The 26,522-nt window shown below is 40.1% G+C and overlaps 1 protein-coding gene across 6 annotated transcripts in view; it reads right to left on the bottom strand.

The window, feature by feature from the left end:
• The window catches only part of MAPK10 (mitogen-activated protein kinase 10), a 110,553-nt gene that overhangs the window by 53,158 nt on the left and 30,873 nt on the right, over positions 1-26,522 (bottom strand). For 2 of the 6 annotated variants that reach the window (XM_090138981.1, XM_090138982.1), the window contains exon 4: positions 8,397-8,512. The exons of the other annotated variants lie outside the window; for them this stretch is intronic. In XM_090138981.1, the coding sequence (XP_089995107.1) occupies positions 8,397-8,512 (116 nt within the window). The remainder of the gene's footprint in view (positions 1-8,396; positions 8,513-26,522) is intronic. 6 annotated transcript variants of the gene reach the window in all.

Raw genomic sequence — 26,522 nt, forward strand, 5'->3', positions numbered from 1 at the left:
CAGAAGGGAAGCAACACTGGAATTAGATTTAGAGGTGAAACTTCACTGTAAGATAAGCAACCAAGCACATCAGGTCTACAGAAAACAACCAACACTGTCCAAGCTCACAGCTATCATGCAAAATGACATATTAATTCACAAACCAGGATTTATTCAAGGGTTCATGGACTACTCAGACCAGCAGTAGCACTGTTTATAAGGCTCACATCTCTTCTTTCCTGTTTTTCCCCCGCCCCCCCCGCAAATGAATGAAGGTTTTGCACAAAGTCAGTTCTCCCTCACAATTTACTCAAAACAAACTGCAGCTGCAAAGAAAACTAACTACAAAACACTTCTATGAGTGTTTCTTCTCTTGTCTGATTCTCCTCTGATTACTATGTTTGCATTTTTAGAGTGTACTGACTACAACCTGAATATTTCACAAGTGTCTCACCTCTGTAGTAGCTCCTCTCTTCAGTGAGGATTTTCATTTCTACAAAATTTGTTTTCATCACTAATTGCCCAGCCCCATGATGCTTTACCAGCATCGTGACATGCTGATGGTGAAGTCTTATATTTTGCAGAGGTGACTAGTAGCTGTTCTGAAGTCCTCCTGGGGAGGACTGCCCATGTGAGGATCACTACTCAAACACTGCTTGACCAAGTTCCACCTCTGACCCAATGGCAGTCAGCAAGAATCATGAAGGTTGGAAAAGACCTCTAATATCCTCAAGTCCATTCACCAACCCATCCCTGTCATGCCCACTAAGTCACGTATCCAAGTACCACATCCATACATTTCATAGAAACACAGAAACACTAGGATTGGGAAAGGGTTCTAAGATCCCCAAGTCCAACCACCAGCCATTCCCACCATGCCCACTGACCAAGCCCCTCAGTGCCACATCTCCACGGTTCTTGAACACCTCCAGGGACAGTGACTGCACCATCTTCCTGAGCAGCCTGTGCCACTGCATCACCACTCTTTCTGAGAAGAAATGTTTCCTAATATTCAACCTGAAACAAAGTTGTCAATGGAGTTACAAACTTGCAGGATATCAGCACTATTGTTTGTAACAGTTAGTAAGTGCAATGGTCTCATTAACTGCAGGTAGAGAACATCTCTGCAGACAGATCTTTAAGCACAGAAAACAGTCTGAAGAGCAAACAAACATGCAGTATCTTATTTCTTAAGTGTGCCATTATGCAAAAATAAGGAGTTCTATATTCTGGATTTAACACACATAACAAAGAGAGAAAAAATCTTGTTTGAAGAAATGAAGAACCCTTCTGAGGAAAGGTTCTGCACAGTCCTGAAAGAGTAAAGTCAGCATTAACACATACCAACAACACCAACAACATGAGATGAATAAAACTTTCCTTTAGTGCCTTACAGATCGCATTATGCTTCTCCTTCTATTTGGAGTTAAATTCTGATATTCCTGCTATTCTCCTATAGGAAACATTGCTGAGACAGTAGTAAAAGTCTATATTACAGCCTGACAACAGGATAATTGTTCTTCACACTGGAAGATGTCTTTACAATTTATATTGCATTCAATAGAGCCATTCTGTTTACTATGAATAAAAGCTGTACTCCCCAGAATGCTGGTCTTACAAAGACAGAAAAGAATTCATAGAAAATAAACCTACTCTCAGCCAAATTAACCACAGATAGAAAAGTTAATTGGGGTTATGCCCACCTCTGTAACAAATCTGTCAATGTTGTTACCTATGAAGTAGTTGGAGAGCTTTGTTAATGAAGAGCAGTATGTATCATATTCTCTAGCACCAGTTACCTTACACACACCAAATAATATTTTAAACAGCTGCTGCTGCACTCAAATTACTGCAGTGTGATGAAGCACAGGACTCATCAACCAAACCAGGACAACTCTGTATGTCATTTAGGTCAAGAAGCTTTCTTATCCACTTTGAAATAAGCCGAGAAATCAATGCTATAAGGACCTGACCTACTGGCTCCACAGCCTTTCTATATACCATATTTGCATGTGGTTTAACAACACAGTAAATACCTCTGCAAGATCATTTACCCTTCAGTTTTCATTGCCTGCAAGACACAGGCTACTAATCAGTACTTTTACTGGTTTGTTTGTTTAAATAAGTCATCAGTGATACTTCACAGTGAAGCACAGTAGTTTTCAAGACGTGTCCCCTGTGAGACGGGTGCCTCTATGAGAGCTCAGAGGACATCTCTGGAGGACAAAGCTGACAGCAGAGTCCCTGACTGCAGCACACGCCCTCTGTGTGAGAATGGCCCTAATATTCCCCACAGCATCTCAAGGCCCAGTGCCAGAAAGCAACTCCGTTGCTGCCCAAATGTAGTAAACCTCACCAGGAACTTAAGAAAACAATCTTTCTGGTGTGGGTAGGCCAGGGAAGAACGTCAGAAATGGAATGAAAGGAGAGAAACAACCAAGGAGTGAAAATTCAGAGTGCTATTTCAGATCTACCACAGAATACAGAGAGAAGAGACTTGAGGCTTACTTCAGACTATACAACAGTATCCAGGTGGGGCAGACTGTTTGCTCATGGAATAACATGATGCCCTACTCCAGGCCAGTCTCTCGAAGTAGTGTTGTTTTGATATCACTGTTAATGCAAGGGATGTTCATGCCCAGCAAGCCTCTGTAACACAGACCATCTTTCTGGCTCTGCACTTGTACTGTTGACTCCTGTAATAATTTTAATGAAACTCCACTCTTACAAAAGAGATGCAGGTGCAAAGAAGGAGTTGCTAGTTCTGCAAACATCTCTGATGATTCAGGGTGCCCATGCAGGGAGCAATGTAGTATGCTGCATTCAGCACCTGCTTGCAACACCTCTTTCCTCTAGAAGCAGAATGCTTTCATCAAAGCTGTGTTACTGTATATTTCACTTGTTGGCTACACCATACATTAATTCAGAGACATTTCAGAGCAATCTCTCCCTTTCCCTTCTTTGAGGAATATTTCCCTTAATAGAGATTACTCTCTCTAAACCAGAAATTGCCTTTAGAAACATGACAACTCATTGTATCGCTTGCCTCCATCTCCTTCAAATTCTCATTCAAATCATTTACTATCACAGTTCCAGCTCCTTTCCCTCTGTATACACCAGTTAATCTCTCCCAGTTGCTCAGTGAGAACATCAGCACTTTATTTGTAGCAGAAGCCCTTACCTCAAAGACGCACTGGAAAAAAGAACTGAGCTCACATAGTGGATGCTGATCCCATTCAGACTGTGGATGCTGTTCCCACATGGCTGTGGATCGATCCAGAGAGTCACAGAGGAGGACACCCAATTCATTTGTGGAGCAGCCAGCTCTCGCTGCTCCTCAACCCATCAGTCCCAAAGAACTCTCAGCAGCAGGGTACTGGAGAAATCTCCACCCCCACCTTATGCAGGATGTGCTGTATTGTGCCGTGAGTGAAAGTTGCACAAATGAAATTCACCGCATCAGCAATAATGAGCAGAATCTATAAAATGCTCATTCAAGTGAGACCGACACCTCCAATTCCCAATCAGAAAAGTGCATTAAACCTCACTGAACGACATTTCCATTTCCAAGACATTTCCATGGATTCCTGCCTAGCACCCTGGCTGCATTTCAACAAGGATAAAAATAAAATGTCACGTACACCAGCACAGCCTCACTGCAGGAGCACTCCCATGGCTGGGGATGGGTTTCTGGAGCAGAACTTCTCACAGACACACAGAGTCAACAGAGCACACTGCAGCTGTTGCTGCTGAAAGGAGGGATACCACATTTACAAGAAGTAAACTTAGAAGGGGAAGGGAGAAAAGCAGTAAAATGACTACTTTAAGTTCACCACATTCACCAGCAGCCTTCCCCTGACACATTTCAAGGTCATAATGGAAAGAGATTTTAAAAATGACCACCATCCGTTTTGTCATGACTCTAAATAATCATCAGCAACAGAAATATTTTACTCATTTGCACAAACCCACGTATAGTGTAGCCCTTGCAGGCACTGCTGTGTGCTACCCTTAAGGAGCTGGGCTGCTCCCCAGTAGAACCAGCTGTGCTTCCTCTTCCTGTGGCTACCGCTGCTGGGGCTGACAACTGGTATGCTACTGCATGTACAATGGTGTCTGATGCTCTTCTCATAGCTTCAGACAAAGGTTTGCAGCTTTGAGAAATTTCTGTCCTTCACAGTCACAGGAGGAAAACTGAGAGCACACTCAACAACCACAGAAGATGAAAGCCCAGACTTCTTTGCACAGCGATGCTTGCCATGATTTGTTGAGTTTATTTTGTCTCCAACTATGGAAACTCCACAGGAGCTTCAAGGAAGATGAGATTTTATCAGCTCTTTCAGGAATCCAATCTCTCCCCTAATGCAAATTTCCAGTGTCCACAGGAAAAGAAACTGTATTTCTAAATAGAAATGCTAAGAGGCAAGAGGATCCCTTGATAATCAACTTATTTCTCATCAGACAAAGCACATGGGTAGAAAAACAAACCAGAGGAGCAAACCATGCAGATTTTAACTATGAATGTACGTACAATTTCAATACCATTGAGAGAAATTGCTGTTTTACAGTTTTATGGCTTAATTATGAATCATTTTCGTTATTACGTTACAGGTATGAATCCATGCTGCCATATTTAAATGTGTTCTCTCTCACTTGTGCAATAACAAGCCTTCTGCACAAAGTTATTGCTAATGAATCCCCATTACTGCAAGTGAGCTCTTGCTGCGCAAACACCATGATAGTGATTTAAAATGAAGATTAGAAAGGTTTAAGCAGCTTGTGGCTTTCTAGAGAGGTAGAAATTCTCCACTTACTGTTTTATTTCTATTAAATTAAACAAACCAGCTTCTTCTGAGACACACCAGCAAAAGTACTCAGGTACTGCTACAACTAAGAAGACAGCCCTTTTACAGCAGAACCCAGAATCCTTTGTCAGAGACATTAAATCCTGTAAAATTACTGCAAAAGGTGAGTTACCTGGTAACAGATGTTCAGAAGACACAAGCTGGACACGTTCTTTGCTTCAGTCTCTACTTCTAAGACTGTCCCCCAGGAATCCCAGACCCAGGAGATAAGGGTCTGCAGAAAGGAAGATTTGTCCTTGGTGAATGAGAATCTTGTCAGAGATCATTTAGGCAATTTCAATGGACATAAACCCATGGGCCCTGATGAGGTACATCCACAAGTGCTAAGGGAGTTGGCAGAAGTGATTGTTAAATTGTTCTCTGTTGTCTTTGAAAGAAAACAAGAGAGGTCCTTGAAGACTGGAGGATAGCCAAAGTCACCCCAGTCTTCAGAAAGCAGGACCTGGAAAACAATATGCCAGTCAGTCTAATGTCCATCCCTAGAAAGGTGATGGAGAAGTTTGTTCCAGATGGCTACCTGCAAGCAACTTTGTGGTCTCCAGAACCACCTGTGAACACTGATTATCTTGAAGTAACAATAGTTACTTGTTTAAAAATGTAGAAATTCATCATAGTATATGTTTAGCCAAATAATACTGTTTAAGTTTTGCTTTGTAAAAAAAACACCAACAATGCCCATAGTCTGAAGAAATGACAGCCCTGATATCAGTAACAGTGCTCAGGAAGCACCATAGTGGTGCTTCTGCAAAAGCAGCACAGCCAAGGAACCCATCTTATGGTATGAAAGGAACAGAAAGAATGAGTCTGAGCTGAACCTTGAACTGCTCCTCCATCAAGATGCATAGCCATATCTGTGATGAGAATCTGAAGCTGGTCTGATTGTGGAAGAAACTGTCAATTTTATTTTTACCAAGATAGCAACATTTCTTCTAACACTTAGTGAACGGTGAATAGAGAAATAACTCCCCTGTTCAGGCTCATGTTGGAAAAACACCCCAGAAAGCCTTTCCTCTTTGAGAAAGGTGATGACTGAATTGGAAGAGAGCCACCTGACGCAGAGCAATATTTAAGCATAAATGTGAAAATTTCTCTGTACATCATGCAAACTCCACACTAGTACCCTGCCGCCTTCTCTCTTCTTGTCAGTTCTGGCTAAATATCAAGCTGCTGTGACAGATTTCACTGGCTCAGCTTCTCAGCAGAGAGGATGAAGCTATTAGCCTCATATTATGATGGAACAAAATTCAGATTCTCGCATCAGCACATTTACTTTATGTTCCTGCTTACCACGTGGAAACCACAGATGGATCGCTAATTCACACTGCCTAACGCTTAAATGGCAAGCTCCGTCTATTCAAGTTCCTATCCTATTCAAGAGCATTTAAATGAAACTTACTGTCACAGGAAACTTACTGTCATTGGAATGCTTTCAGAAACACCATTCAACTGCCTATGCGGTTTCACTGCAGAACAGATAAAAAGATGTTACTACTGAGAGTGCCCAGAGTCCTCTGTGTCTTTCACCTGAAAAGCTTTCAGTTCACAAGGGGCCACAGGTTGGTTACTTCTAGTTCCTCAAGCCCACAGAGATACAGTAAAGCTGCTTGCTGTAGGTTTACTCCCCAGGCCAACAGAACATATACAAGATCTGCTCTTCAAAGAAATAGAGAATTAAATAAAAAATATTCACAAATGCATTGTCTGAAATAACCATCCAAAAGCAACCTGAAGGGAAACAGAAGTGTTCAACAAAACCAGAAGGCAATTCTAGAAATAAAACAGAAAATGGTAATGGATTCTGGGAAGTACTGGTGAATTTACCATAGAATATATAATAAAGTAGTTAAAAATAGAACAATCAATAAACTCGTTTCTTCATTAAGAATAAAATCTTACTTATCTTACTCTATGCACCATGTACCACTGTCTGATTTTAAATCATTTAAAGATTAGCTCAGATCAGCAGGAGTTTGTGAATAGATAAACATGAAGTCCTATCATATCTCTGTATACTTTACAGACCTTTATGGAGTTGTGGTAGCTGTGTACAATCAAAAGTTTTGTTTTATCAACCTTCTGTGATGGGCTGTTCAGTGCTGGTTTTCAAGCAACCTATTCTGAAGTAGCTGGCAGAATGAATGCCAAGAAGTACCAGTGTCTTTCCAAGAAACAGCGTTATAGACCAGAAACATTTCAGTCATTGTCTCTTGAGGCCACAAGTATACACAACTCAACTGGACAAACTGAAGAGACACCACTACCTTCCAAAGGACCATGGCAACATAAAGACTGTAAGTAGAAAAATGTGTCTATCAGAAATTCACTTATTTGCATGCTGTGAAAACCAAACACAAGGAGGTACACAAGTAGAAATCAGTTGATTTTTTTTCCTCACGTTCAAAGGGATGACTATTTTGATATCTTTTAGGGATGTAGTGTGGTTCCTCTCTCTGCATCCTGCTATGTTACCCACGCTAGAAATGAATCTATAGCTTCTCCACTGCTACAGTGGAATGAATTACATCAAATGACACTATATTTTAAAAGCTCTCTGGCAGAGCAGTCAGGGATCTTTGTCTCTTACATCTTTGTACTGTTGGACATGCTCATCCATTGATGTATTTGAGCTCATCAAAAATTCTCAACAAAATAAAAAGGATCCATTCATTAAAATGCTGGCTGCACACTGCTGTTCCTACAATGGTATAACAACTCTGCAAAGTTTAGGGACAGATGAATAAGGACATCAAAGCAAACTCCCTTTGAAAAGGGAAGGGTTTGGCAGCTTGAATCTTTCCTCTGATCTGTACTGGACCCAGACATAAATACAAATGCCTTCAAGTGTCAGGCAAAAACAAAGTCCTGTTTTAAGCCAGTGATGGAAGGCATAACTCATGGTACCTGTTATGTACATCCTGCCAACTGATAAAGGTGTACAGCTACCTTAAAATATTTACTTTTGCCTGAACCTCATGTATGGATAAATACTCTGCATAACTGATAACTATAATCAATAAGATAGTAACTTGTGAAAATAAATAAAAAACTTTCTAAAACAGGCAAAGGAAGATCACAAATAAGAAGGTACCTACCAGTGTGGAAATCTGAAGTGTCTGCAATGACTGGACACAGAATTGAGAAAAAAGACAAACCAGCATTTTAATATTTTACTTACTCATACTGTGATCAAAGCATATGTTGGAACCTGCATGGATCTTGAAGATCTTACTACTGTTTTTCTATGAAATCAAAATATACAATATAGAAAGCTACCAAGAAAAATGAGTCTAATGGAAGAGCCTGAGACAAAACATGCACAAAGAAAAGCAACAGAACTAGGAATCTGTTCACAGCCTAGCTCAAGATAGGACTCCAGGAATTACTTTAGGTTTTAATAAGAATACAGCTTAACATTCTTAGGAGAGGAAGTATGAGACATCAGTGTGAAATGAGATTTTTCTGAATACAAAACTGAAAACAAAAAGAACTACAAGGTAGTAAATTAAAAAGATGGGAAAATATTGTCCAGAGAGTCTACCTAGAGAATACTACCTGTACTGTACTCATCTCCTGCAAGGAATTCCTGCTCAGCAAGAGAAGTCTGCAGTGGGCAAAGACAAACTTTCCCCTCAAGTCAGATATGGACAGCAACCGTTGACTCTCATAACCTGAAAATTAGTGACATCTTATATTTAGATAAAATATACATTAAGAAATCATCTAACAGAGGAGCTTTCTCTAGACTGGTCAAGAGATTTCAACCTTAGGAATAACTGTTCTGTGTCATTTCAATAACTTCCCTTCTGATTACACAACACAGACACTACCTCAGTAAAGGAGAGCAGGTCACATTTTGTCTGATATTGAGATAGTAAACTCAGATATCTTTCTAATGATATTGCTGTCCATTGCATAATTTCTTTAACTAGTGTTCTGGTTTGCTAGACAGACCTTGCATTTACAGTGCCAAATAATTACCTGACAGTTAGGTTTTACCATCCAGATTCAATGGAATAAGAGCTGCTCTGAGGCATTCCATGTCACTGATGAATGTGCATGAAAATTTGGCAAAACAAATCTAAAATTCAAACAGGCAATTTGGGCTTAACTCATAAGCCCAATTTTTAGCTACATCATGCTTATTTTACCAGTTCTCATTACCCTTCCTAACAGAGTCACATATGTAAAAAATGTAATTAAAAAAAAATTAACACCACTTAAATATTCGCTAATATCCTGGACCTACTGAATGTGGTTTAGTCTAAGCTGCCCAAAGCAGGCAGTCAATAATCACAATTTTATGTGAACTGTTTGTTACTTAGCAATTATTCAGGGCTGTTTGCTTTGTTTTTAAAGACCTTAATTTTCTGGTCATGTAAGGAAGACAGATTTCAGGAAAAACAACAGAATATTTAAAAGCCAAGGTATCCAAGTGAAATCACTTGCTCACCATTCACACTGCTGGACCATAACTGTGCTCTCTTTTGAGTCCATTTCACTACCCTTACCCCATCTCTTCATCTAATTCTCACTCAAACAGGACCTGAGGCCAGACAAGACATGACATCGATGGCAGTTATTAACCTCACTTTGAACATTACCAAAGGTTGACCCCACCACTTCAAACTGTGCCACCAGATTCAAACCAGTGTCATTCACACTGGAATGAAGGAAGGAACAGCCCAAAAGACAAGTTGAAGTATTGAAGTTCTGAACTTACTTGAGCAACCAGACCAGCTCTAACGTTTAGCAAGTCAGGTATGGCATAGTCCTTGGTCACACCCACATTTTTCTCTTCTGCATCCCATTCTGTGACATTTCATAAGCTAGTTATGTCCCGCACAGGCAGTACACCAGGACAGTCATGATTCCCAAATAAGAACTATTACTGAGAAATTGGGTAATGAAAAGCATTTAAACACCAAGTTTAGAATCAGCTAAACAAATAACTTAGTTTTAACACTGCCCAGGAAAGAGGAGAACTAGTTGGTAACTTCACAGGATGACCTACATCCCCTGTGCATTAGTGAAGTGACAGACAGCTGCTTGCTGTATCTTTTTTCCACTAGGGTTATCTTCCTGCACGAAAATTCATTCAGAGTTCGTTGAGTTGACAAAGATCCCTCTGTGTGCAATAACTGATGTAGCATTTGTAGTATTTGTAGCATGTTTTGCCTCAAAGTATCTAAAGATGCCTTTTTAACTGGTTTTAAGAACACCTTTCAGTTCAGAAATCACAGGTTACAGTGATTGAAGAGAGTTCTGTCTCAGCAACTCCAGTCAGCTCCTCCATCAGTACAACACAACATGACAGCTTTCACTATGCATCACCTTTCTTAAACACAAATGCTCTCGTTCTGAAGTACTGCCAAGACGTTTGGCACAGTTGCCAGTCTGGATTATAAGGAGCAGACCACTGCAGCACTGATTGCTCAGAACAGAACCCTGGCTGAGTGAACACATCCACTCTTCTGCAACATCGAAGACAGTAGGAGAAGTAACAGTCACAGCCATTCATCCCCCAACAATAGGTACAAGTGGGCAACCACCCGGGTTTGAAGCATCAGTTGGGAGTGCCTCAGCTCTAAAGCAGGGAGTTCCACAGCTCTGCAGTGTATGAGCCAGTTTTAAGGAGGCAGCCAGAAATAAGCTATTACAGAACACATTCCTGTCCTATATTGGTGACAATACAATTTTCAGAACTGATTACCACATTCTGCTCTATCATCTAGAATATGTTCAGCTTGTCATTCAAGAAATACTATGGGAGATTTGGTGAGCAAATTGTTGGTGTTTTTATACTGATCAGTGACAAGTTTGCAGTGAAATGGCAGAGAAAATTAAAAACAAGATAACAAACAAACAAAAACAACAACAAAACAACAAGCATTTCTTCCACAGAACAGCAAAAGAGGTTAAGAGTTTCTTCAAAAGAATGTCTCTTGAATATCTATCACCTACAAAGAAAATCTCTCACCCAAAATGAAATGAATCAAGCATTCTTAGGCCCTGTATCCTCTCCCCCACCTCCCAGCCCCACTGATCAAACTCTGAGCAAATGTTGCCTCTACTCCACCTAAGTTTGCTGAACATACCACTACTGCTTTATTTTCTTGCTACAAGTAGTGGATGTGGTGCTGGACAACTCAAGATCATCTGTGGTTCCCATTGCTTCCTCCCTCCCCTCCCTGAACTGCACACATCCTTCTCCATACCCCACTTGCTTTTCCTCACTCTAACTCATGCTGCCTACAAACACTCCTTTCCACATCTCCCGTTGATAGCCGCATAGAAAAGTGCATGCATTAGAAATGTTCTATAAATACCACCTTTCTTGCTTGAACAGCACAGTTGTGCATTACCTACAGCATCCTCCCCAAATTCCTTGTTTTTCTTGCTATTTTTGTTATCATGCTCTCTTTTGTGCCTCCATTAAAGCTAACTACATACATGATATTTTGCCTCCATTATGCTATCAGAGGCTGTATTTTAAGCATTTTCCCCACTCTTTTATATGTGTGCTTACGAAAGACACAGGAACTTTTAATACCATATAGTGTGAAAGCATTCAAAATGGCTTCTTGGACCACACTGGTGCAACAACAAATTTACACAGGATAAAAATCTCGGGAAAATGCTTCCGTAGTCTTTGAAAGAGAAAGCACTGTCCCTTTGCTAACTACAGCAAGTGGTTTACATCTGCACACCTGAATCAATTACCTTCCCTCTGAAAAAGGTTTTTCTCTCCTTTACGATGCTTAAAGATCTTGTTTTGTTTCCTTGCAGGCTGCAGCTTTTCTGAGCTTTTTGCACTCTTCAGAGCATCTAATTTCTGATTATTTCAGGTTGCTGCAGTACAGAAGGGTGAGGAATATCCATTAGAAAATTCCAGCAATCACATCCAACAAGCACAGATTTGCTTGCATGGTTTTCTGCTCACTGGTGAACTCCACTGAGATCAAGTAATCTACCATCCTGCATGAACATAAATAAGACTTTATTTACTAACACATTTAAAGATTGCCTGCTTTATCACACCAATTTTAGCTTAAATCCATTTATTAATCTCACAAACAATTACAATCTGAAAGAAAAACAAAAAAACATTAGCACAGATTCTTTCTGTCCATCCCTTTCCAATAATTTCCGTATACCCTATTTTTTCAAGGGTACATTTTATGATGCTGCATTATTTTTTACCAGTTGTCTATCAAGATAGCAAAGTGCATTCAGGCTTGGCATTTGACATCTTTGTCATTCAGACCTCTATGTATCTCTCATTGTTCCTACCATAAACTGCACAGAAAGCAAAGTGCAGTAATAAGCCTGCCACTGTCACTACAGGACGTTTTTATCAAAAACAACAAACTCACAGTTTTATACAAGGAGGGAAAAGCTGACTTCTTTCCAAAATTTGTCCTTCAACCTACTGAGAAACCACAGTAAGTTGACAGAGGTCCTCAACATTAAATATGTCAGAAGAGACTATGCCTTCACAGTCTGAGAAGAGTCTCTGAAGGGCAGATATAAAGTTATGAGGTGAGGAAATTGCCACTTATTTCAGTTGGACCATTTAAAGTAAGGAATTGTCACTTATGCCAGGAAATGAACTCTTCTCCACTCTGCCTGACATTATTGGAATCACTTCAAAAAACCCACAAGCATTTTGTGAACTGCTCCTCAACCAAAATAATTAAAAACTGGAAGTACAAAGGAAAGCCTACCATAAATTATTTAATGATGCAGAACTATCAGCAACAACTCTTCTCTCTAGAGCAAGGCAAGACCTTCTTTGTGTCTGCTCCCTGTAATGCAGGCTCACTGGAGCAGAAATTTCCTTTATATTTGTGTCTTGTGTGATGCAGATAATGTCACTGATGTTCTGCAAACACAGCACTGCAGCAGGACAGAACATCAGCACCAAGGAGAAGATCACAGAAATGACATGAACTCAAAACTTTTTCCAGAACATGGATGTGCTTGGAACTTTTTTTGGCACTATACACACAGAAAACCTCCTGTGGGCTTACTGAAATGAAAACAAAGTGATTAAATTGCTTGTTGCAGTTTCCAAATTACAATTTGCCACATACATAACATTGCATAAAAGGGCTGGACAATTTTTTGCATGATGTATTTTTCCAAATGAACTCTGCTGGGTGTCACAATATGTTAGTTAATACTGGAAGAGGCCTGAAGGCCCCATATCAAATGTAACCTTCAAAACCAACAGCTGAAGCAGTCTAAATGCACACTAAACCAAGTGAAACAGCCACCATTCAGTAACTCCTTAGTGCTGAGGTCCATCTGAGGAAGGACAAATAACATCTTCAAACCTCAGGATATAGGCTTGAATATGGAGGCTTGGAGTTCCTCCTTCTTTGAGAGGAATATTATCTATCAGCCAAACCATTTAATTGAAGTGTAGCATGGGGAATGCACTGAGAACTAGATGTACTTGTTGCATCAGTGTTCTGATTTTTGATACAACAGCACGTTCCTGTTTTCATATATCATTGGTCTACAGAAGCCCACTAGAAGATTATCAGCGTCCCACACCAACAATTGAGAAAGAGGTCTTGTTTAACTCCTGATTCAGATGTAGTACTGCAACACAGTTAGAGGACCAACAGGTGAGAAAAATACTACATAGCTGTAGACTGGTCTGATCTGTTGTGAAAAGCCAAAACAAAGAGATTGCAGTGCTGGAAGGGGAAGGCCATGATTTTCAAATGTACTGCAATTGAAAATGCATATGATCGTCCTGACATGAATAAATTCATAAGTAAAGAAGCCTGTCAAAGGTAGAATAAATGATGTAGAATAAATGAAAAATGCACAAAAACAAGGGTCTGCCTTCAAAAAAACTTTCCTTGTCATTGTTCCACCTGCTTATGTATCATTTGGGGCTGAGCATTAAAAACAAAATGGCAATACATTTTTCTTTTCTTAGACTGCTGCCTGTCTTACAGTCACCTAACTCACGGGCCTCAGTATTCGTTCTGAGGAATTAATAAGTTTGACTTCATTAATGAGCACATGTAATAGCTAACTCTCCTCCCCCTTGACATCTACCCTAGGTTCTCTCAAGCCCATCACAGATTTGGATAGAGACACTTTATTGACGCTGTTTCTTCTTATATAGAGAAATTGAGAGCTTGTCAACATGTCTCCTAGACCTACATTATGATATCTGAGCACGTCCTTAACACATCTATCTACCTATGAACTTACAAGGCTTGCTGATTTGTCTTTAACTGAATTCAAAAACACAAGCTTTCACATTCACACAACAGGGAGTCATAATACTATTGGAAAAGCTTTTTCTCCACGGGGGTTAAAGACAAGTATGGTTTCAGTGTACCAAGAGGTAAATTGCCTCTTTGTTAAAGGAAAAAAATTAACCTCCCCTCCCCCCCCCCCCCCCAGCTAATGAAGGAATGCAAAGGAACTGTTTTCAGAAGTGCCTTTACAAAACAGCCCATTCATTATTTCAATGGTTGTCAAAAGATGTCAATTTCTACTCTTAGAAAAAAATGAAGCTCTTCACACAAGGATATCTTGATCGTTATCCTAAACAAAAAATAAAATTATGTCCCTATTGCCATTCAGTGCAAGTACCACATACATGGAGCTGGAGGAACTCAGATGGTATGGAGATTTATGCCTATGATTCGTTTGTTGAAGTGCAGCAAGAGAAAGCATTTTAGGAGAGAGGAGAATTGCTGGATAATCTGAAAGAGTAACTGAATGTGACAGACGGCAGGCTGATTTCAGGTGTGCAGCAGCATGAAGTTGGGCTATTATGCACGTGATCCCCTACAGCAGTTCCAGTAAAAGCAAAGGATTTGGGTGCTAAAATTGCATGCATAGCATACACTAGCTGGAACTGTCTTGACCTGTGCCATGTATGCAGCACCTTGTAAATTCTTTCATGGGTTTACATGCTGCTCCATTTTACCAAGCAGCTTTCCTTTTGGGAAAGATCTCTGAACTTCCAATTGAAGCTTAATTTCTCTTTTAGCCTCAGGCTGCTCCTTCTGGTCCTAAAACCAAACATGACCATTTGCAAAAGCAAATGGAAAGCAAGCATCCCAGACTGCCCGTGTCATTATTCGTCTGTTTCTGTACAACAGACAGCATTGCAATGTTGGTACAACACGGAAAGCTGCACTGGGAAGGGCTGTAGGCAACCCCAGCTCTGCTGTCTGTACAACACCATCAGTTGTGCCAATGAACAAATGCATATGAGGAAGATTCATATCTAACATCACAGATCTGAAAGTTATCCAGGTTAAATCAACCCCTACAAAAATATTTAACCAGCCAACTGCCAAAGAATTTCTATTGGAATATCCATGGTCTTTCCTCTGCCTTCTGTTGACCACAGGAAAGTACCTGTTCTTAATGCTGAATGCAAAACCACTGTCCATAGAATACACGTTACTACATGTGAGTCCTTTTCAAGAGGTATTTAAATATTTATGTACTATAGCAAATTATTATGGACTAAAGCTATTGATGCTTAAAGCAGGGAGAGAATCTGTTTATTTCCCATGTATGCACGTGGTACCCTCCTACTGCCAGGATGAATAACGTGAGCAGGGTACAGCTTTAATCTCAATAAACAAAGATGAAGTTACTGCATGTGTCAGAAAATCTCTACACAAAAGGACAGCTCTTACGTGAACGGGCATATTGAAACCTACAGGAAACTAGTAGCACTTCATCACAGAAAGTTGCCCCTCAAATTCAGCCATATTAAAGACCATCTGAGAAGAACAGTGAAAGAAATCCAAATTAAAACAGACCCTCAGAAATTTATACTCTCAATTTCTTGTGACAGTGGGCACTACCAAAACACCAGCTGAGATACAAACAAGCTGCAGCCAAACATTAAAAGATTAAGTTAGCAGATGTTCACCACCCAATACCATACTAACAAGCAAAAGTCATGAGGTATACACATCGTGTGATGCAGCATCCCATATCACATAGTAAGGAAAACACAGCTAGGACTTCAAGAAATATGACACTTCCAGTGTGAGGAAAAAGCATGCAGGAGGACAAGCTGCTCGAAGCTTGTTTGTATCTTTCAGTACTGGAGTCACTGTGTTCAGAGAGGAAACAGTCCAATAACCCAGGCAAGGTTGCTTGGACCAGCACACAGAATGCAAAAAATTCTCAGTACGTAAGAGAGCAAGGATAAGGGTGGTAAATTACTGTTTTACATCAGTGTCTCAACAAGGCTATTCTGCCTGCAAAAATTGAGATAGGATTATCATACCTAACAGACAAATCTATGTCTGTTCTATGAGAATAGTTTGATAAAATATACAGAATAAAATGCAATTGCAAGTCAAAATGGTAAAGAACAGTGAATTAGTGGGAACCTTTCAGAACATTGCTTTCATCTCAGCCCTGCTGTTTTTAAATAAACATCATTTAGTATTCACCTCATTAAAATGCTGCAAGGCTACCTAAATATCTGCATGCAACTACCATCTTTTACAAAATATAATTTTTTTAAAAATTGGTTTTAAAAATATAGAAGAGCATCCCCACCCCTTCTTTCCCCACCTAAATCCATATTACCCCAATCAACTGGAACTGATGGAAAACAAAACTTAAACTTTAAATGCAACAAACTGTTACAAAAGAAAAAAAAAATCTAGGCTACTACTTATCACAGTTCCTCAGTAACTCCATGCTGTTGTAGCTTTCAACACAGTAATTAAGACCAGTTACAGAAAAGAATAAGAGAACTAGCATGCAAACTGTTTGCCTTTCTCCCTCGACTATCACAATTGTGCAATAGAAGAGTCATTGCTAACAGGATAGTTTTAAAGATTACAGACACAGAAAGATTATTAACATCAATATGAATTATGACAGCATCACCAAATACTTCATAAAATTGCAGTCTTACACACTTGCTCCTTTTTATAAAATGAAAATTCAGGAAAAATGACTAAAATTTTGAAATACTAGAAACTAAACAAACACCATCTCAAGTCTTTGTATAGGAAACCACACTTAACCTCTCCAATAAGCAAGTTTTTGATTCGGTGCCCAAATCTCACCCAACAGCTCAGAGCATGGGTCATAAAAATATGCCATTTACATTCATTACATCAAAGGCACTTCTTTCCAAAGCCTACATTATACCACAATATCTAGCACACCTACCAGCTATATGCATACTACAGCATGTATCTCAACACACACATTTAATGCCCACAATACAGCAACACTACACAACCCTACTGTGAAATGTCCAGCGGTTTGGTTTCTTACCAAATAGATTTCAGAAAAATACACTTCTACCAAACAACATATTATTAGCAGGCTATGATTGTACTTTGTCAGAGCAAACCCCGGAGACTCTGCATGTAATCCAGTATTATCCCTCAAATTACCCTTTTTAAGCTGATGTTAAACAATCTTGATTTAAGGAGGAACAGCTGCTGGCTTTGAGTGCTTTTGGAAGAAGGCACCCAAGTCAATGTTTCATCAATGTTTTGATTATAAGCAGCAGGTGTTCGGAGGAAGGTTCTGAGATTTCAGTTAGCTGACAATATTTTCCACTGCTGGGAGCACAACACTTGCCTGTCATTTCTGCAGTACTGGCAAGTCCTTCCCTGTCCATAACCACTGAGCCTCAATGTAACACAGATAATCTGCACCAATTTAGATGCTGAGATACCTAAACTCCTTTTAACCCACCCACCCAAACAAAAATCCTCTGGCTGAACCCAAATGTTTGGTTTTTTTTTTTTTTTGTCTCAATTGACACAAACACAGCCCAGTATGCCCTCAGTTCTGAGGACCTCAGCCCTTTCAGACACCACCCTTTATCAAGCATTTTACGTATGGACTTTTTTTTTTGTTCTTATAACAAGGCAGTTAAGCAAAATGTAGGCACTGAACATCTCTACTACTGAAACACAGAAGGATTGCTGATTATTCAAATGATGAACAGAGAGGCCAAGTTTCCAAATGCTTAAGTACTATGTTGACACCAAGGACTATGCTCCAATGCCATTCCCAGACCCAAGATGAAGCAGGCTATTCTGGCCCACACCTTTCTACACTCATCAAAATGCAGATAGACCCCTTCAAACCTCTGACTCCATCCAGAACATGAGCTTCATACAAAGAAAATGATCAGTTAGGCATAAAAGTGAACTAATACTCCACTGGCAATCTTACACGTGCTGGACAAGCACTAAATCAATCAATTTGTTGGCCCTGCAACAACATTCTCAAGAAGAAATATGCCATATACTGTAATATTTTTCGGATGACTTCAGAAAAATTTAGTTTCATCAATTCCCTGTCTCTGGAGCCAAGAAATGAACAGAGCACACAGCAGGCATTAACCACGCATACCATAGGTACAGCTATTCCTCTGCTCATTGCTAAGCTCTGCAGAGACAAGCACCACTCAGAATACAGCATCAGGCAAAGAGGTCAGGCCTCTCTCTGAGGCATTCCAAAACATTTGAATGTTACACCAGTGACAAGAATACGAATGAGATCCATGCAACAAGCACACACATTCAGAGGGACAGTAAAACACATTTCTGTCACCAGTGCTGTCAGTTACCACCTTGAAAAAACATGTCCTTAGAAAAAAACTGAAAGGGGGGATGCAGCAAAGAAGAGAGAGACAAAAGCAAGATTTCAGACTGCGTGTTTTTGGCACCTTTTCCTTCACAAAAGCCAAAGACAAATGTCTGCCACTCCTGCAGACTGTTACCTTAAAATGGCATTTCTCCAAAAGTGAGAGAGAATGACAGAACCAGTCAGCAGCAGCCACTGCTACACCCAGCAGCAGTTTAATTCTTCCAAGGTAGAGGAAGGAAAATACTGGGCCCACAATACTCAGATCATGGCAACTACCAATTCTTCTGCAGCTCGAAGATTCTTCCACAATCTCATCTCTTCCCCCTAAAGGACACTTCTTGCCTTTTATCTCCTTCTCTTCTTTTTGCATGGAAAATGACATTGCATCATTAACTTCACACAACTGCTGGATACACAACATGGAGATAGGCGGCAGCATGTCTGTTTGGCAATTAAAGACCCATTTTCCAGTATGTGAATAGAAACAGTAGGAAGCAAGTGACTGACTTTCCAGTGAGGTGCCCCACTGCTTAATCAGCCAGTCGATAGAGAATTTGAGTTCTAAGTTACTTGAGAATACCACCTGACAGCCCTAATGCCACTGGACACATCAGGGAACACTGTACATGAGTTCAGTAAGACCTCAGCAGGAAAACACCATCAAAAAATCACCTACTATATATTAGTAAAAAACAAACAAAAAAACAACCCTACAGCATCAAGTTATCCCAAACTCAATTCATGCATCTAAACCCTAAACATTTCCAGATGAATATTATCAAGAACACCAAGACCAGTCTATTACCATTAATTTCATTATGATGCTGATTAAGCTGTCATCTGCGTCCCTGATTCTTCAAGCTTAACAATGAAAAACAGACCATCAGAATTTAATCCAGTGTAGCAGCCAGCTGCCAGAAAACATGGCCAGGCTCTGAATACAGAAGGACCACGTGCTCCCTCCAAAGCAGTCATTTTCTCTCAGTTTTTTAAGTAATTGTGTGAGGACAAAAATGCACAACCCCCTGAACTCAGAACATCCAAATTAACAGACTTCCTTCCTGCCAGGCTAAACTTCATTAGACTCCTTCACATACAATAATTGGATGAAACTGGTGACACACAGGGTTAGAGATGTACTTGAAAAACTAGCTCTTTTGAGATGCAGTGGGCAGTTAAAAAAAAAAAAAAGCTGAGGCTTCTCCTTCTGTATTCTTCATAAGGAGCAACAGTGAGTAAAATTAGGGTTTGGGGTTTTTTTTTCTTTATGAGCTGAAAAAATAGCAACAATAAAATAAATAAGGCCTGCTGACATTCTGCTGGCTTCATCAGCATCAGGTAGCAAAGAGCATGGCAAACTGTCCCATTGTGGTCAAGAACACGAGAGCTTTAGAAACCAAATCGCAGACAATTTCCTTTCAACAGAGTTCTGTGCTGGTTGAACTATTCCTGCCTTTGCTCAAAAGGATATTGATTCCACATTCCGACTGCCCCTGAAGTAGAGATTTCTGAATACCTCCATATCCATCTCCTCCACTTTCATCTTCACAACAGTTGACAAGGAAAAAATGCACAAACATAGCTCTGGGTTCTTGCCTGTCTCCAAATGCTGCAGGAACAAGTGCAGTTCACATCTGTCATCCCCATCCCAGATCACAAGTTCCCAGTTTAGGATGTAGTAGGTCATATGAAAACCTATAACTAACAGGAAATACAGCAAGATGCTGATGGAATATTGTATGATGCTATGGCATTACAAACAAACAGATATTGAGAGGCTTGAGAGTTTTGAAGGCCGTTGTAGATAGGAAGTGTTTTAGATAATAAGAGTCATCATTTCTCCATTTCAGTGCAGAGATAGTCAAAACGTACCCACAGCTTGTAGACAGCTAATAATGGTCTAGCTGATAGAGCAAATTGAACTAAAAGCATCTGTTTATTAACCCCACCCATCTCATCTTTGAAAGTATTTGGTTCAAAAACTGAAGTAGTTCACCTTAGTGAAAAGATAGTAGAGCAAAAGCAATGTATTTGCTGCTGTTGGAAACTGCCTCATTTTTTTCAGAACGAGGCAAAAGCAGTTCATTTATACTGATAGGAATGTATCCTGCAGAGCAGCAATATCTTAGTGATGAACAGCAGAAAAAATGCTATTGACTGTGTATGGAAACAAACACCAAGGTTCTTATTTAACCTGCTGAAAGCAATTACCACTGATACCCAGTTAAAAGAAAAAATAATACAAATACAAAAATGTACAAGAGAAGCATCAAGTGCCACCTGCATACAGTACAAAGAACACTGCTGCCATAAAGAACTGCTGAGTTTATCTCCCATTTTCATTATTTGTATGAAGAATACCCTAAATCTCCCACTTATTTTAAAGCTTTATGCAAAATTATCAAAGATTCCTTACAAAGGAAGCTTACAAAATACAAAATCTACTGGTAATGCAACATGTGTGGTTGAAGAAGGCAATCAGCATGCCTGTTCTCCCTCCAGCTAACACAATAGTGAAGGTCTCTTGCTGCCTTACACAGACTACTTTCCTCTAGAGGACACGATGCCTGGTAGTTTGTGATATGATGTAGACACTGAAACAAGAACTGCTTTGAGAGTATTCAGAGGGAAAGTAAGATGGCAACTCTTCTCAAAACCAGAAAAAAATGCAGAGAAGCTGAGTGGCAAAGCCTGAAAAGAACTTCTCAGGTGGCAGGGCAAAAGAAAGAGGGAATATCATCCTGATAAACAGTCTGGTTAGGAAACTTGACTCATAATCATTCCTCACTATCTTCCATTTAAAAATTACCAGTGATTCCTCTCACACTGTCCAATACCCTACTGAGGTGGAAATTTTTCAGAAAGCTTGACCATAGTAGTCTAAGGATTTCTGTCCTCTGTCATTTTCACTTTCCCACTCCTGAATACCATAAAAACAGAGTTATTGCAAATATAACACACATTAATCCATCAAACACCAAAGTATCTTTTGTCTTTCACAGCATCCTACCATAAGTTATAGAAGTATTTGGTACGTCTCCTCTCTAAGAACTCTAAGCACAGAGATTGGAAGCTGATCTCCTTTCACCAGAAAGGTATTTTATTTGTAACTTCCTCAACACTAAGGGGATTACTCAAGAAGTAAGGAATACCTGGCAAGAGGAAGTATTCATCATCTATCCCAAAATACTGTAAACACAAGAACCCACAAATTCTATTTCCCACTGCCAACCTCTAAGGTTTCCCACCTCCTCTCAAAGGCATCACCTTAACTCATTTTCCTCCATGAATTTTAAAACCTACCTATACGTGTGGTACAGCAGACACATTCAATAAGGCATCAATGACAAAAACACAGGTAACACCCTCAAGCAAATTCTGTTTTGCTCTGTGAGTCCTTAGATGCATCTTACAATGTGTGTTTGCAAAGCAGTTGTCTCATCCAAACCATCAGAACCTCAAACAAAAGGAGAAGCCACAATAAACAAAACTGTAGGCTATTATGCTTCGTGGAGCTCTCATTCTTTTTGCAATTATATTGATGTATGATCCAAAGAAAAGCAGCAGGTTTTCTCTGGTGACAGTGAAAAGACAAGTGAGACATCATACAAGTGATTTAACTTCTACGTGTAATGACTGCTGTGACAGGTGGACAGGGTGACACAGAGACAGCAAAGGGAAAACTACAGGAAAATATTTATCCCTTCTTGCAGTTTGGAGGTATGGGCCATTAAGTAGGCAGGCTGACTGAGTATGGTAACACATGAGCAGCCCCCGGACCAGCCCAGAACAGAGTCATGGGAAAGTCCATCATGAAGACATCTTTCAACACTCTCCCCCTCTCCCCTCCCCCCAAGCAGAGGCCAGGAAGACCAGTCAGCCAGTCAGAATTAAGTCTAGACCAGAAGGTTTTTCCAAATCATCTGAAATACAATTACAGCATCTCCACAACAGGCACAGAAAGGGCCTGACTATTGAACAGGGACTACAGAGAGCTGCAGAAGTGCAGATGTAAAAAGCTGATGCCCAGTACTGTCAGCAGTAATTAATTACTGTTAATTCTTGCTCAAAATGCTTTTTACACGCACAACGGTGAATTTACTCATTTGTAACAGGTATGATTATTTTGTTCATCACCAGTATGTGTGATCTAAAGCAAGGGAGGTTTCTGGACAGGAATAGGGGAGGAGGTACTGATTCACTGTTTAATTTAGCAACTGTTACCATGGAAATATCTATTTTTTACCAACTGCTGATGATTATCTTGTGCTTGAAATGTGACATCTGCATATTCTACATGAGACTGTATTTATAGATGAGCAAACCAAATGGTAGTTATTCCAACATGAAAACGCAGCACGTTTCATGCACTTCTTACAGATACAGAGTTTGTCACAACAGACTATTAATCACACAAATAAATCGGCCTCTCAGAATACATAACCCAATTACCAGAGCAAAGCAACAGTTCTTTCCAGATGTGAAATAAACAGAAACAGGAAATATAATACAATTCCAATGTTCTTCCTCTCATCCTCTCACAGTAAAAGGAGAGACAAAAGTGGAGTGACTGCCTGGTCTAGCAGCTGCCATTACTGACTTACAAATACACAGCTGCATTAAGATATTCATTTCTTCATATAGGCTTTTGTGCCTAAAATGTATCAATAAAAAAAGAAAAAGAAAACATTCACAAAAAAACATGCGTTTCCTACTCATTTTATCCTGACATCTGCCTGCTGGTCAGTCAAGTACCACTCCACACACCCTTTCATTCCAAATGCCTCAGCTGGACTAAAGAAACTACAGACATAACACACTTACATGAATGCTGTTTTCTTCTGTGTAGCTCAAGGGATGCCCTAAGCCTAAGTTTCATCTCATCCCATTCCTTTTGGTTACTCCTTGAAACAGCAAGGTCACAAAGCGAGGTTCTTTACCACTAGCAGTAGAAAACAACAAATGAAGCCAGCAGAGCTTAAGACTAGATGGATAGCAGAGACTGAGGTTGCTTCAAACAAAGTTCAGTAAACATAGAAATAAAGAAGAACAGAATGCAAACAGCACATTTACTTCGCATCCTTGTCCAGAAACAGCTAGAGCAATTACAGTGTGTTGCTGCTTGAACTGAGACAACTACTATTATCAGACATATACAACACCAAAATATTTACATTTACTAGATTGTTCCTTTCTTTGCCCATGTTTGCCTTTGCTGTTATCCATAAAGTTGTTAAGAGGAAACTTGGCACTTGAAGAAATTGCACTAGAGACAGATTCCTTTTCCCCAGGCAATAAAGGTACTTAATGCTGGTTTTGAACTAGTTTTCATTACATCGTGCCTAAGAAAAGAACAGACAAATATGTGACAATTCTGACATAAAAAGAATAATTTCAGGTTGAGAATTAAAAATAATTATAGCTATGAAGAGGGAAAAAAGAAAAAAGAAAAAAAAAAGAGTATCAGGAGTGCTGAATTTATGGTGCAAAACATAACATGTAGTTGCAAAGCCTGCTGTACATTAAAAAGACCAAAGGCCTCACACTGACCAGCCAGTTGCACAGAGCAGGCTCAAGGTGAGGGAAGCAGAAAGTATCTCAGTTGAAGTACACATAGAACAATAGGTCCCTGGAATGAATTGAAAAGAGACATGGTAATTGGACAGAACCACCCAGAACCTGTTCATTATACAAAAAGGCAACAAAAATACTGAAAATCATAGGACTGTTCTCCCACATGAGAGCTACTAACACAGGCAGATCTACTCACTGCTGGCTGTACTCAGATGCAATCAAGCTATTCTAGCATGTAAAGTAACACAGATTAAGAATAATCACACAGTAAAATGGTTTTTAAATCGGCATTTAAGAGAGCAAACAGACAATGAGGTATCCATAAGTTGCCTTTACTCCCTCTAACAGAGGTACTCTCTACATGAAAATACCCGAATCACTGACATGCTCTCTAAGGCAATGCAAGCAATGAGCCAGACTTCTTGGGTACACTTCTGAGTACCAAGCTTCATTTCTGAACTGAACAACAGAGTTAGGAAACCTGTAAGTGGGATCAAAGATCGGAATTCAACAGCACTTCTCTTTAACATGAAGGCAAGATACCTATGCCTTTCAAATACTGCAGCTAAAATTCTTTTACTATCCTACAGCTGAAAAAGTATTTAAAACCAACCTGATCATTGTATTTGTAACATATGGAGATCATAGAAGAGCTCCTGGTAAAATTCTCCATCAGAAATGACCACTAAGATAAAGGCACTTCCCAGTCCTCTCTTACACGTTATAAGCTTACTGTAGTTGAAGATGCACAGGATCAAAGTACAGCTGATTACACAATGCCCACAAATCTCAGGGAAGAAGAAGAATTATTGAGTAAGCCCAAGAAATACATCAACCACTGAGTCACCACTGTCATACGTGGATGAAGAAATATGTCACCTTAGTGATGACAGATGGAGGAAGATGTATGTACAGAGCTAGGGAAAGGAGGGACCTGCAGCTGAAGCAAACAAACCCACGCCATGGGATGACAGCCTGGAAAAACTGGAGATGCACTTAGCAGGATTGAAACCTATCTAGATTGCAGAGACCTTAGCAAGGCTATCCCAAGAGATCAGTCCTCCCTTCCCATGCCAGACATTTTGCTTAAAACATATTTAATAATCTGTGCAGACACTACCAAAGCAGATAGTCAACTGTCTGAACCCAGTTCTTTGGTGAAGAAAAACCAAAGAAAACACCAAAAACAGAATGTTTTTCCATCTACTTATTTTTGGCAATCAAATAATTTGACAAAGCATTGTTACATAGGAGCAAAGAAAATCATGAAAGCATTTTCTGCATTCACATTGTAGTTCACGTCACGGTAACTTCAGGGAGAGACTGAAGCTGGAGATGGCCACAGTCCAAGCAGAAAACATTAAGGTCACTGCAGATAAAATCCAGTTTGTGACAGAAGATGATAGGACAGTCGCTCTTCTCTGCCAGAACACAGCCAAGAAAGGTAAAGCCACTATAAAACGGTAAAGCACAGTGGGAGCTCCAGATGCAGAATGTACCAGATGGAAGCTTTTCTGACCACTGTGGCATATTCCAACAGCAGTGTGGCATTCAGCAGAAGCAGCACTCTGGGCAGAAGAGCCTGGTCCCCTCCTGCCAACAGCACAGTGCCTGTACACAACAGCTGCTTGTGCATAGTATCACAGTCACAACCACAGACAGCAGCAATCTGGGCAATATGGTGATGATGCACTGAACGCTGTGCTATGTGACATGCACAGGGAATGTATTTAAAGGATCATAAAGGCAACAATCAGCATTTGGGCCAGCTATTAAAAACTGCCGTAGCCATCCTTTAAGATGCACCTTATGTAAAAAATGTCCATAAGATAACAAGTACATGGAAATGGGTGAGACAATACCTGCTACACGCAGATGGATTAACCAGGAGCTGCCAGCACTGCTACTGCCATGGCTGTTTGGAATGCTCTGAGTGGGAAAGGTTGCAGGAATGAAAATGCATTCACCCAGCAATAAAGTGCAGTACTCTCTTTATCATGAAAAAAATTCTCAGAACCACAGGGGTTGGAAGGGACCTCTGGAGATCCCCCAGCTCAACCCTCTGCTAAAGAGTTCCCTGCAGCAGGTCGCACACATGAGTGTGTCCAGGCAGACCCTGAATATCTCCAGAGAAAGAGACTCTACAGCCTCTCTAGTGGCTGTTCTGATGCTCAAATCATTAGAGGGTTTCTGGGTAGAGGGAGGAGGGTTTCACATGACCCAGATCCCAACAGTAAACCTGCACAGATGGGATGATCACTGTCTGGTATCCAATAATGATGGATCTAGTTCAGACTTCAGCCCTTTTTATCACTCTGTCTCTGATGTGGGGAAGCAGGGATACCACAAGCCTGTCGATTTCAGCCACAAACACACCAGTATTTCTGTAATTGAAGTAAACTGATGCAAATACACATGCACATGCCGGCGGCCAATGGAGAGAAAATTGTTTTCTGTCTGTGGAAACATCTTTTT

Source organism: Phasianus colchicus, chromosome 4 (genome assembly GCF_987193195.1).
Source record: "Phasianus colchicus chromosome 4, bPhaCol1.hap1.1, whole genome shotgun sequence".
Taxonomy (NCBI): Eukaryota; Metazoa; Chordata; class Aves; order Galliformes; family Phasianidae; genus Phasianus; species Phasianus colchicus.